Here is a 14,066-nt window from a genome sequence, read left to right as displayed (position 1 = left end):
AACAACACCAATCAACCAGTCTAATTGTATCCATAATAATTATCACAACAACAGCAATCACCAGCCAGTCTAATTGTATCCATAATAATCATCCCAACAACAGCAATCACCAGCCAGTCTAATTGTATCCATAATAAACATCCCAACAACAGCAATCACCAGCCAGTCTAATTGTATCCATAATAATCATCACAACAACAGGAATCAACAGCCAGTCTAATTGTATCCATAATAATCATCCCAACAACAGCAATCACCAGCCAGTCTAATTGTATCCATAATAATCATCTAAACAACAGGAATCACCAGCCAGTCTAATTGTATCCATAATAATTATCCCAACAACAGGAATCAACAGCCAGTCTAATTGTATCCATAATAATCATCCCAACAACAGGAATCAGTCAATCTAATTGTATCCACAATAATCATCCCAACAACAGCAATCAGCCAATCTTATTGTATCCATAATAATCACCCTAACAACAGCAATCACCAGCCAGTCTAACTGTATCCATAATAATCATCCCAACAACAAGAATCATCAATTAATCTAATTGTACCCATATTAATCATTCCAACAGAATCAGCGTATCTAATGATAATCATCCCAACAACAGCAATCAGCCGATCTAATTGTATCCATAATAATCATCCCAACAACAGCAGTCACGAGCCAGTCTAATTGTATCCATAATAATCATCACCAACAACAGCAGTCACGAGCCAGTCTAATTGTATCCATAATAATCATCCCAACAACAGCAATCAGCCAATCTAATTGTATCCATAATAATCATCCCAATAACAGCAGTGAGCTAATCTAATTGTATCCATAATAATCATCACCAACAACAGCAGTCACGAGCCAGTCTAATTGTATCCATAATAATCATCCCAACAACAAGAATCAGCCAATCTAATTGTATCCATAATAATCATCCCAATAAGAGCAGTGAGCTAATCTAATTGTATCCATAATAATCATCACCAACAACAGCAGTCATGAGCCAGTCTAATTGTATCCATAATAATCATCCCAACAACAAGAATCAGCCAATCTAATTGTATCCATAATAATCATCCCAATAACAGCAGTGAGCTAATCTAATTGTTTCCATAATAATCATCCTAACAACAGCAATCAGCCAATCTATCTGTATCCATAATAATCATCCCAACAACAGGAATCAGCCAATCTAATTCCATCCATAATAATCATCCCAACAACAGGAATCAGCCAATCAAATTGTATCCATAATAATCAACTCAACAATAACAACCACCAGCCAATCTAACTGAATCCATAATAATCATCCCGAAAAAAGGAATCAATCTAATTGTATCAAAAATAATCATCCTGAAAACAGCAGTCACCAGCCAATCTAATTGTATCCATAATAATCATCATAACAACAGCAATCAGCCAATCTAATTCTATCCATAATAATTATCCCAACAACAGCAATCAGCCAATCTAATTCTATCCATAATAATCATCACAACAACAACAATCAGCCAATCTAATTGTATCCATAATAATTATCCCAACAACAGCAATCAGCCAATCTAATTGTATCCATAATAATCATCACAACAACAGGAATCAGCAAATCTAATTGTATCCATAATAATCATCCCAACAACAGCAATCAGCCAATCTAATTCTATCCATAATAATCATCCCAACAACTGCAATCAGACAATCTAATTGCATCCATAATAATTATCCTAACAACAGCAATCAGCCAATCTAACTGTATCCATAATAATCATCACAACAACAGCAATCAGCCAATCTAATTGTATCCATAATAATCATCACAACAACAGCACTCAGCCAATCTAATTGTATCCATAATAATTATCCCAACAACAGCAATCAGCCAATCTAATTGTATCCATAATAATCACCACAACAACAGCAATCAGCCAATCTAATTGTATCCATAATAATCATCCCAACAACAGCAACCAGCCAATCTAATTGTATCCATAATAATCATCCCAACAACAGCAATCAGCCAGTCTAATTGTATCCATAATAATCATCCCAACAACAGCAATCAGTAGTATATCATGATCTACTGTGTCAAATGCTGGAGACAATTCAAGGAGGGTGAGGACTGTAATATTTCCGCAATCCAATGCAGAGAGAACGTTATTAACTACTTTTAGAAGAGTAGTTTCAGTACTGTGGCAAGGGCAATATGCAGATTGTACATTGCTAAAAAGACTGAATTTAGATGTGATACAAGCTGGAATCGAACAACCTTTTTTAAGATTTTTTATATGAATGGGAGATTAGAAACTGGGAGGTAGTTCTTTAAATTATTATGGTGTAGTGTTGGTTTATTCAGAAGAGGCTTTACATTGGCAGTTTTGAAAAATGATGGGAATTCCCCAGATGAGAGAGGTATTAATAACATCAGTTAGTGAAGGCAATACTGGATCTAAGCACTCAAGCAGCAGTGATGTTGGGATTGGATCAAGTTTACACAGCAGTTGGGTTTTTTTCTTTGATGATCATTATGAAACATAATTGTCATGATCATAACATGGTCAGCATAGGTTAAATATAGATCTTGTGGGGAAAAACACAGTGAGAAATTAAACTTGAACAAAACAGGGTACCAGATAAAGATCAAAAAATCACGTGACAATACATGTATCAATTCCTTTATAAAGAAGGCATTTCCCAAAATCTACAAAAGTTTCTTAAGGCATAAAAAAGTTGCAGAACTGAACAATTAGCAGCATAGGAATAAATCATTACAAAACTTTAACATGTCATCACATAAATGGAGAATTAATATTTTACAAGAAAAGTAAAAGTTGTTCGACTTGACAACATTGGAAAGAGTTCAAAAGTTCTTGCCAAAACATTTTATGCTGCGAAGAATTAAATATACAATATTGTAACAGATAAGGAGAATATTTTGTGGTAGTGGGAAAATGGAGAATTACTTAAAATGCCAAGCAATGTATGTACCACGATTTAAATGATACTCTACTTACATTTCACGCATAAGAATAAGAGCTATTAACTTGAAATAAGTCAGGTCTTAAGGACAAGAAGAACCTTTAATAATAATGCATACATGTTGCAAATATAGTACCCCTCTGGAAACACCACCCATCTTATACAGCCAATTTGCCAGTGCAGATGGGGTGGCATTATAAGTTGGGGCACACTAAATTTAGCAAGCACCTGCTCAATGTGACTGCTACATTTCTGTCCTGTGGATCTTGTGTGTGTGTGTGATTTGGATTTTTAACATAGCTTTAACAATTTTTCAGTGATATCGTTACGATGTCTGCAGTGTGGCAGTTTATAGTGATGTCCAGCACTGGGGCATCATGCCGCAGACATGTAGCATTATGTCCTACTGTCACATTATCCTGACACCAGGCCGACCAGTCCTAACACTAACCTCTTAATGCTCAGCACCAAGCAAGGCAGCTGTTAGTACCATTTTTGTAAGTCTTTGGTATGACTCAGCTGGGGATCGGACCCATTAACCGAGGTGGAAACTCTAACCACAAGGCCACCGGAGCAGTCTCCTGTGGATCTTCATGTATTGCCTATAGTGACTGGTGAGTATTAGGTCTGAATGTCCACTCAATCCAATACATTCACCTACATTGAAAGACACAAACGATTGGAAAAACTGCACATTTTTTTTTTATTATCCCTCTTTATATCCCCCTATTTATCCATCGATGTATGCTTCAATATTTCTTTCAAATTCTCTAACATGACTCTTACCTGTATATAATAACCACCTGTTTAAAAAGACTAATTATTGTTGTCTCCTGAGTGGTTGTTATACAGAGGTTTGAGTCATTTTCTTGCATTTCAGTCTCATTCAGATTAAACAGAACTTCTACTGTTGGACTTACATGTCGTCCCCAAAAGGTCACAGAAACAACCATTCGACTCTGGTCCACCAAATATAATTCTCGCTTGGTTTGTTCTTTTTTATATTCGGTTGAAATAGTCTCAATCTCTCCAATGCTATCAACAACACCAATTACATCTGAAACACACAAAAACCGCAAATGGAAGTATGGCCTCACTGGAAAGCATATTTATGAATTAGCAATGCAAAATTTGTTGTGACAAAACAATAACATTTATTGAAAATTATCAATGTTGTACTGTTGGATATCAGGGTAAGACTAAAGTATAAGGAAATTAGCTAGCTTGCAAGCCTGTGTACATTGGTTTAAACCACAATATCCTGCTGTGCAAATATTATAGTAATACCCCTATTTATTGAGTAACAATAAAACTGTATGTAAACTGCTCAAAAAATACAAATTAATACAAATATTATAGAAAGATCCTATTTTTCTTATTTTTGTCACTGAATCACACAATACATATCTTGTATGATGTGACATATGTACTGATGTGTCAACTGTTTGGTGATGACAGATGTACTGTGACATCATGTTATGTAGCAAAAAACTTAGTGGATCCCATCCATGCTGAAAAGCACCCAATAATTGCTGGACAACATCCAATAAATGAGAAATATAGTTGTAGATTATTCCACACAATGCATTTGCATAGGAAACCACAAAACAGGGATATAATTAGCAAATTATAGGATTCTACTGGCGTTTTGCATTTAAAACTAAGCTGAATGCAAATTACAGGAGCCTGAAATGACACAGCGACCTTAATATGCATACAACAGCACTCCTCATGTACCTCTAAATATCACATATATAAACAAAATATTTGAATTCTTTAAAAAAACCTAAAAAAATACAGTGCTTTGTAGGAATGAGTACATATTTATGTTATCTATCAGTTATTAATATGGAAATTTATCAAGTCATCATTCTGCAATATAGGTTGTGCTATGCTCTTTGAAATTAGAAATAGCTCCCACCAATCTGAATTATAAAAAATCCCTTTATAATACAAAAGACTCATTTAATACAATTTATGACAGCTGATACCATTACTTTTCTTTTCTGTGTTCTGTTGATAAAGTCTAATTACTCAAATTACTCTTCAGAAACATAGCATTTTAAATCTCAGTGGTAACAGGATATTTTAAATCATTTTAAAATGATTCCATAGAAAGAAAATCAAGTACCATTACTTTAATATAAGCATTAACAAGCAGCAACTGTCTATTCAAATCTTTAATGGTTCCATGGGTTTGTATAATAATAAAGCCTTAGTGCCTTCATATTAAAATGACAATCAAATAATTGTTGTAAAATGTGTGACCTTGACCAAACAAGGTCAGATGTTTGAACAAGTATGTGTTTGCTTCATAATGAGTCATTTAAAGTATGAAAAAATCTGTTAAGGAGGTTAGGAAATATAAAAACAAATTAAAATTGTACAATCAAAACCCTAATACAAATTTATATGATTGAAACTTTGATTCCAAGGTCAAATAGGTAAGTTAAGTATTTCACAGGAGAAACTGTTTTAGTTTCAAAATGATTCATCCCATGTATGAACAGAATCCAGCAAGATGTTTCAAAAATATAAGCAAATAAAATAACTAAAACTTGAACCAAAACGACAATACTAATTTTCAATTACTGAGACACTGAGTGAGTGTGTGACAGAATGAATATATTTAGCTTTTAATTATTCAATTTAAGCATGAATGAAATACATCAAAGGGTTAAGAAAATATAAACAAATGAAACTTCAATAAAACACCAATGCAGATTTTCTTACAGTGACCTCTGCTCAGGGTCAAAACTGCAACAAAGTGTGTTACAGAATGAGTTGTGTTATTGAAATTCAAGTATAAACTAAATCAGTCAAGGTGTTTAAGAAATACTGGTAATGAAAACAACCTTACAAAATTTTCTGAGTGTTACCTTGATTAAAAGGGCAATCAAGCACATGGCAGAATGAATTGCAGCAGCTGCATAATGATTTCCAAGTATAATGAGAATCTATCATGAGATTTAAGAAATATATGGTGATGATAAAAGAATGAGTGAAAAGAATAACAAACAGTTGAAGCCAACATGCCAGTGGAAAAATGACGGTTTTACTTCCGATTATAACAGGCTCAGCAAAATGTCCATGATTGGATATTAAATATTCTTCTTATTCATTAAACAAGTAAACATCTTTAAGTGTTTAGAAGCTTAATAATACTGTAAAGAAACTGATTGATGTAGGAATAGCTACATAATACCGATGACATAACTCAACTGGCAGGCTCAGAAAGTGTGAGGTGGCAGAGCTGACAACCAACCTTGAGCATCATCAAAGTTCATGATGTAGATAAAGAAACAAAGACAAAGTCATGACTAATACATCAACTGTTTCTCAGAATGATATTTAAGTCAAGTATTAGAATCTTCAGGTTGTACAAATATCTCACATCTACAATCACAAAGTTGGTTCAAATAAATTGTCCAGAATTGTACTAGCTGATGCTGCCTACTCTAAAAAGCAGGTGGATAGACAAAAGCATCACTATCAATAACAAAGTCAGATCACTAAGGGCACTGGAACTGTCAGTGTTTCAATATACCTGAGAAACATGGACTTTAAGCAAAGATACTGAAATGAGAAGCCCTTGAAACACAATATTAAAGATACATAATTCTTTTCTGCTACATTAACTGCTCAAAAATGAAGTGAAAAACAGCATCCAGTCAGCCACTGACTAACATGATGACCTGATAACAATCATGAAGAACAGAAAGCTTTGCTGGTTTGATCATGTTACACAGTCATCAGGGATGGCCAATACCAGGTTACAAGGCCCTGTAGGTGGCAAAAAGCACAGAGAATGCTAATGCAAGGACTGGCTTGAAATCATGATGGAATGGATGGGTACAGCATTTCAAGAAGCAGCATAGGTTGGGAGGGAGAACTGTTGTTAGATGAACAATGAAAGTGGTGTCCTAAAGCTTTCAGTGATCAAAGGGGGATAGGTGACATGTTAAGATTATATCAATTTAAAGTCATATTTAAAAAAGGCAGATGAAATTATACATTTTCTTCCAGGAAATTGAAGAAGACATTTAAATCTACAAGTTTTAAATCAGTGTGACTGTTACAACCTTCTAAATTACAGGTAATTTGCATATCAATCAAATATTTAATGGTAACTCCTACACTTGTCCAATTTGAATTGTATGAAAATATATTTTTGGGGGGAGGGAGCTAAAACAAATTTTAATTATATAATATCTAACTCCTATTATGAACTTGCTGCCTCTTTTCCTGGTGCTAGTCACAAGCCAAAGGAGAACATTTTGACCTTAAAAGAAAAAACAACAACAACAAAAACCAAACATGACCCTAGTTTGATTTCTTGGTTATCTCCATCATTTAGAATACTGCCCTTCCTACACTTGGATAAAGAATGTAGGACAGTATAGCTCAAGACCTAAAGATAAACTGTCAAAGTGAAGTTGCCACTGCAGTAGGGTGCTTGATAAATTATTTGGCTCAACATTTGGACTTAATGTGTAAATATGTTCATTCTGGTGCAACACTAATCAAAGCAGAATGATAAGATAAACCAAGATTGCTGGGGGTGGAGGGTGGGTGGCAGTTTTCATGACATCCTCCAGTAAACAATGATTAAGAAGTGCATAAGATGCAGCAACCTCAAGAGCTTTGATTCTCAGTGAGTGACTAACAAAAAGAAAAGTCCATCTCTAGCCAAACAGTAACATAAGGCCCAAACCAAAGGAGCCTTTCTTGATCATCCACAACACAGATGCAACTAAAGTGGAAATTTCAGCAGATTAATCAGGGACCACCAAAGATAGTGATTCTTGGCTGGAAATCTAGGCTGGCAAAGAAGATAAACTGAACTGCTAATAACCCTTTTCCACTGATAAGGCATTAATTTCACTTCTTCATAGAACAGAAGGAAGGCTGTCTTAAGGGTTAGATTTTGGAAGGAAGCTTCACTCAAGGGCTTATAAGGAGGTTTAGAAAACAATCAAGGAACACAAGAAAAGTTCTGCCAAACCAGTAAAGGGAAAGACTAGTTTCTTAAGCTCAGAGTACTGAATGAGTCTGAAAATATGTTGGTCTGATCCAACAGTGGAATGCAAATAGAACTTAAGAATTTTGGAGAGGTCTGCCCTATAGCCTTTAATGGTGGATACTAGCAGGCTTTTGTCTCTAAAGAAAGAAAAGAAAATCGGCCATTGTCATTAAAATAATTCACAAAAGATTAATTAAAAACATTAATTGATTACGTTTAGATTCATCATTAATTAAAAGTTCAGGTGATATAAAACAGGTCAGTTTGGTATTGGTATTTAATTATTTTTTTTCCCAAATATCTAAGATTGCATTATCTGATTATTTCCCTACGCTAAAATGCCAAAATCTAAACAACCAAAATATCAATGAAATTCAATAATGGATGGAAACAGGAATTTCAGTAGCAGGAACAAAGTTCAAATAGATATGAACATGCATTTTACCATTCTTGTAAAGTCAATTTTATGATCTTCCCAAATTTGTTCAGGGAGATAGTCAACAATCTGAATCTACCCACAGGCTGGAAACAACTTAAACTTCTTGGTGGACTTAAGCAGAATTATACAGACATTGCCACATACCAATGCTGACAATGAAAGGACATTTCTTTTCTGAGGAAATTTCAGGCTGACTCCAGAGGAAACCAGGATCCTGTATTGATAAATCATTTCCTATGTGTTGAGATCAACAATGATGAGGACTGCCACAAATATAACTAAGACAATGATCTATTTAGAAAGGCTAAAATGGGTATGAAAAGGCAACAAATTAACATGAAGGCTGGCCATTTAGGGATTAATAAAATTTAACACAAGATCTTGACTCACTTCTATTGGCCAAAAATCAAAAGTGATGTTTGTAATACTGTAAATCTTGTCATACTTGTCAAATGGTAGGAAAACCCAATCAGAAGATACCGAAGGCTCATCTACAACCTTTTCCTGCCTTTGATGAACCATTTAGTAGAATTATGGTAGATTGTGTTGGTCCCTTACCTAAGATCAATTCAGACAACCAATACCTGTTGACCATTATGTATGCATCAACAAGGTTTCCAGAGGCAATTCCTTTGAGGAATATTAAATCTAAAACAACAGTAAAAGCTTTGATAAAGTTTTTTACTTAATTTGGAAATTTTTATCTGGTTTTGGAACAAGTATGTATGGTGAACTCCAGTCCCTTTTATTGGGCTCTATGAAATCATTCTCCAGCAAATACTGAATTTCTTTTTTCAAGTATTCCTGTTTGAGAGGGTTCATCCTGTATGGGTGTTGTTTCACAGGTTTGGAATTTACAATTTCAACATCATGGAAAATTTTGTTCATTCTCGTAGGAGCATCTTGAAATAGTGCTCACATTCAAATAATAACTGTTTAAGTTCTGATTATAGCAAGGTGAATAGTGTGACAAAACAGATTCATTTCCATTACCAAGCATCAATGACACTATTGATAAGGTCGGAAATGCCAAGTATGTCACCAAATATGACCTTCTGAAAGGATTTTGGCAAATTCCATTAACGGAAAGAGCAAAGGAAATTTTGCCATTCATGACTCCAGATGGACTTTATCAATATAAAGTAATGCTGTTTGGGATGAAAGGGTCGCCACATTACTTTTCAACGTCTCATGAATATGATTACCTCTGGTCTAGACAATTGTGATGCTTACATCGATGATGTCATCATCTACAATGACACCTGGAAAGAACATTTAGCAACAATTCGGAAATTCTCTGACAGACTCACAGATGCAATTTTGAAAATTAATTTATCCAAAAGTGAGTTCTGCCATGCTAGTGTAACTTTTCTGGGACATATCGTGAGACATGGACATGTTAAACCAAGGCTATCTCTGAATTCCCTGTGCCTGTTAATAAAAAGCAACTGATGTGATTTTTAGGTATAGCTGGATACAATCGGAAATTTTGTTCCAATTTTTCTATAACTGGTGAACCCCTGACAAACTTATTGAGTGAGAAAAACAAGTTCCTTTAGACTGAAAATTGTTCAGAAGGCTTTTGACAAGTTAAAAGCCAAACTTAAAAGCGCACCAGTTCTTACATCTCCAAATTTCAGCCAATCATTTAAACTGTCTGTTGATGCAAGTGATGTTGGGGTTGGAGCAGTATTGATTCAAGAATATGAAAATGGTATTGATCATCCAGTGTGTTATTTTTCTTTGAAATTAAACAAGCACCAAAGAAACTATTCAACAATCAAGAAGGAATGTTTGGCTTTGATACTGGCATTACAACATTTTGAAGTTTACATTAGTTCAGCTCCTTCTTCGATTATTGTGTTTAGTGACCACAACCCGCTTACTTTGATTGGCAAGATGAAAAATAAAAATCAAAGACTACTAAGATTAAGTTTGTTGTTACAGGAATATGATACTGACATCAGGCACATCAAGGGGAAAGATAATTTAATAGCAGATGCACTTTCCCATGTCTAACAATGTATTATTTGATGTACATTGTGTATAATTTATAAGAGTTCTTTTAACCTCATACAAATCTTTCTTTTCCTTTATGGGGGAAGTGTTATGTATATTTAATTTATATTTGATTTAATTTAATTGTTTGTAAGTTTTAAAATCTTTTAATTTTTAACTTCATTACATGTCAAAGTAATGTAATTTTGTTTACCTGCCTGTTTAATTGTAAGCACCGAACTTTGTATCTTATGATGACTTAGTTCCTGGCCTTGATTGAGAATCAAGTAAACAACTTCCTTTTTATAATTCAATTTTAATGTGTGAATGATAATAGTGAATCAAGGCTGTACTGCAATACGTGATCTTAGTCATGTAGATACCTTCTAAACCATTCTGGGATGTGATCACGTGACCCTCATACGGGTATCTGTTTTGCGCATTATCTGTCTGTATAACCTTTGTCTATAGAGAAATAATCTCAGTTGGGCTTCTAAACACTGGGACATGAGGTGTTTGTTTTGCTGTGACCAGTTTGAAGTTATGTTTTAATTTTTATTCAAATTATTTGGATTCTAAAGATTAATTCTTTTTCCTGGAAATATTTGAGTACTCATAAAGAATTCTTGGAAAAAGATATTTCTTGACATTTTATTCGGAAATTCAAACACCGGAATATTATTTTCTGTGGAATAACAAAGAACTGTAGACACTTCAAAACCATACTGACTACAGTATACGTCATCGTCTTCCATTTTAATTTTTCGTCAGGACTTAAACTTGAATTCATTAGAACATTTCATTACTATGACTTCTAAAATTTAGTTCGTGGATTATTCTTGGATTATTTTTTTATTTGATTCTTAAAACCATAAGTTCTTATTTTGTCATTTTTTACATTGTTTTTTTGGGGGAAATAAATTATTTGTTAAATTTTTCAAAGCTTGTTGTTTTCAGTCTTTCTTTTGTTACTGTTTATTAGAGCCTAAACACATAACATAAGACTTCATTCAACTTGCTTCTGTAAGAGTGACAGGTTTCCAGCTAAATCCCATTCTTCGTCTGTCCATTAAGTGGAGTTAGGTCATTCAACTAAGCACTCACACTTGGTGCACACAAAATAGGTGCAGTGGTACTGTCCCATAAACTGTATTATTGCTGCATTTGTCAATTTGTTGTGCTGTTACTGAAAGGCTACAGGAAATTTGCAAACACCTCCCCAAAAAACAAATTTATCAAGGGAAATGCTAACTCTGACACCAGTACCCAAAACGGTTATAAAATGATGATAATGCTACATTAGTGTGTACACAAGATGCAATAAAAATTCAATAAAAGTACTAAAAAAGTCTAGTGCAATACAAAATTGTACACTTACTGAACAAACCAAAGGCAAAACACACTTAAATTGAAGTGAGGCACCAGACTATAAGTTGGTTTTTGGTCTAGATCTACAAGAACTAACTGGGGGCAGGGGTTGGGGTGGGGTATATTTACATTTTAGAAATTGCTAGTGCCAAGTGACTGCTATCTAATATTAACAGGTATTACTGCTATTAAAACTAACTTTTTAGCCAACTTTGATTTATGACATTGATTTACATTCTTGATTTAAAAAGAAAAAACCTTTACATAGCTAATATTCCTTTTCATTAATATAAAGTCCATGTAATTTCTTTAACTTACACATATTTTCTTTAAGGAATCATTTTAAATGTCAACCTGGATTTCTGACATCAATTTACAATCTTGATCTATAAAATGATGTATACAGGTAATCATATTCAGGAAGTTTTCAAATGAGAGTTTCCTGTAAAGGATAATAAAAGGATATTAAAATTGCCATTTCATAAAATGCAGTAATCATCTGACTGAAAGTTTGTTGATTCAAATCTAACAACTCTATTAATAACAAGTCTGAGCTATTGTAATCTATCTAAATCTATCTAAATCTGCATGAACTGATGGATTGCTTTGTTAAAAGTGGCATATAGCTATTAGTTAATTTGACTGATTAGCAAAGAACAAATATGATCATCTCACACCTGCTCATAAGTTTTTGTTGGATGGTTTTAATTGCATTTCTGACTCATTATTGGCTATTAACATGCCAATGAAATAGAAACCAAGTGCCTTTCCCAAAGACACAATGAGTCAGCCAATAGTAATGAACCCACAATGCTTGGATTATGAGTCCAATGCTCTACCAACTCAGCTACCTTGGCTCCCTACCTGCTGATAAGTGTGGTGTGTGGTTCTTACCCCTTGTGTCTAAAGTATTTTGCTAAAAACTGAAGCTAATAATAACCAAACCTTACAGAACAATAATAATAACGGAAAATTAAAGCTTTTCCATCCCACTCATCAACAGAAGCTCCATGTAGTAATATGCATGTTTAGGTTTTACATGTGTGTGTGTCATATCCCTACAATATCTGCAGTGTGACAGTTTATAGTGACGACTAGCACTGAGGCATCATGCCGCAGACATTTAGCATCATGTCCCACCAAGTCACATTATCCTGACACCAGGCCAACCAGTCATGGCACTGAACTCTTAATGCTGAATGCCAAGCGATGCAGCTGCTAGTACCACATTTATGAGTCTTTGGCATGACTTGGCCGGGGTTCTAACCCATGACCTCCTGCATCAGAGGTGGATGCTCTAACCAGTTTTACATGTTATCCTTGCAAAATATCTGGGCAAGTTAACTGAAATCCCCATCTTATTAAATGGATCTATAGCAACTTGAGACCCCGTAAGTTAAAAGAAAACTTACCAACCAATTCATCCTTTTGTGCATATCGAAGCCTACTTATTTTTATAAAACAGTATTCCCCTATTTTGGGAATGTCCACTGCCACTCTGCATGGCACTATACTTGTCTTGTTGTTAATCTTTAACTCTAAATGTGCTCTGTGATACAGTGGGTTGGCTTCTGTCACAGATGCTCCACTTACATAGAAAACCTGCAAGAAACAAAAAAAAGATGAGGTTGCTGGAAAGAACTGTAAGAGTTTGCTAGTTTTCATTAACAGTAATTATATTGGATAGCTGAATGGTATCATGTGTACAAATTGTAAAGCTTTGCATGCCAGATGTTTTTGTCACTGGTAACTTTCTGTTAAGTAGTTTTTAAGCAGAAGTCTTTTAAAGTTGTTTTTATATATCTGATGGTAAATCAACATCATTTGTAAAACTTGAAAGTCATCCATTCCAGGATACTCTCTGTCAAATTTGGTCAAAGTTTGCTCAGCAATTCTGACAAGTTTACTTGAAGGTTATTCTATTTTGTTGTAATGGTCGATATATTCAATTTGGTTCAGCATTATTTGTAGAAAATGCTTTATGTTAAATTTTGACTAATTATGTTTAATAGCTTTTGACAAGTCATTTAATGACACCCATATTTGATGACAGTTAGGTGACTAGATATGCAAAGTCAGAAGCCCTAATCATATCAGGATTCTTTATGTCAATTTTAGTAAAGTATTTTGAGCAAATGCTTTAAAAAAAATGTTTAAAAATACTAATGGTCACTAACGGTCGACATTGTTTTTGAAATCTTCATGACAGGATGTTCAGTGCCAAGTTTGGTTCAAAATGATCTAGTGGTTTTTGA

At 34.2% G+C, this 14,066-nt stretch overlaps 1 protein-coding gene across 3 annotated transcripts in view; it reads right to left on the bottom strand.

The window, feature by feature from the left end:
- LOC149779774 (replication protein A 70 kDa DNA-binding subunit-like) overlaps nucleotides 1–14,066 on the bottom strand; it is a 99,899-nt gene that overhangs the window by 33,136 nt on the left and 52,697 nt on the right. For all 3 annotated transcript variants that reach the window (XM_089940636.1, XM_089940638.1, XM_089940637.1), the window contains exons 9-10: nucleotides 13,224–13,413; nucleotides 3,904–4,040 (exon numbers count right to left, since the gene is read on the bottom strand). In XM_089940636.1, the coding sequence (XP_089796762.1) occupies nucleotides 3,904–4,040; nucleotides 13,224–13,413 (327 nt within the window). The remainder of the gene's footprint in view (nucleotides 1–3,903; nucleotides 4,041–13,223; nucleotides 13,414–14,066) is intronic.

This window comes from Sinohyriopsis cumingii, chromosome 17 (genome assembly GCF_028554795.1).
Source record: "Sinohyriopsis cumingii isolate HCF-2022 chromosome 17, ASM2855479v2, whole genome shotgun sequence".
Lineage (NCBI taxonomy): Eukaryota > Metazoa > Mollusca > Bivalvia > Unionida > Unionidae > Sinohyriopsis > Sinohyriopsis cumingii.
This window is presented reverse-complemented; position numbering and strand designations above follow the sequence as displayed.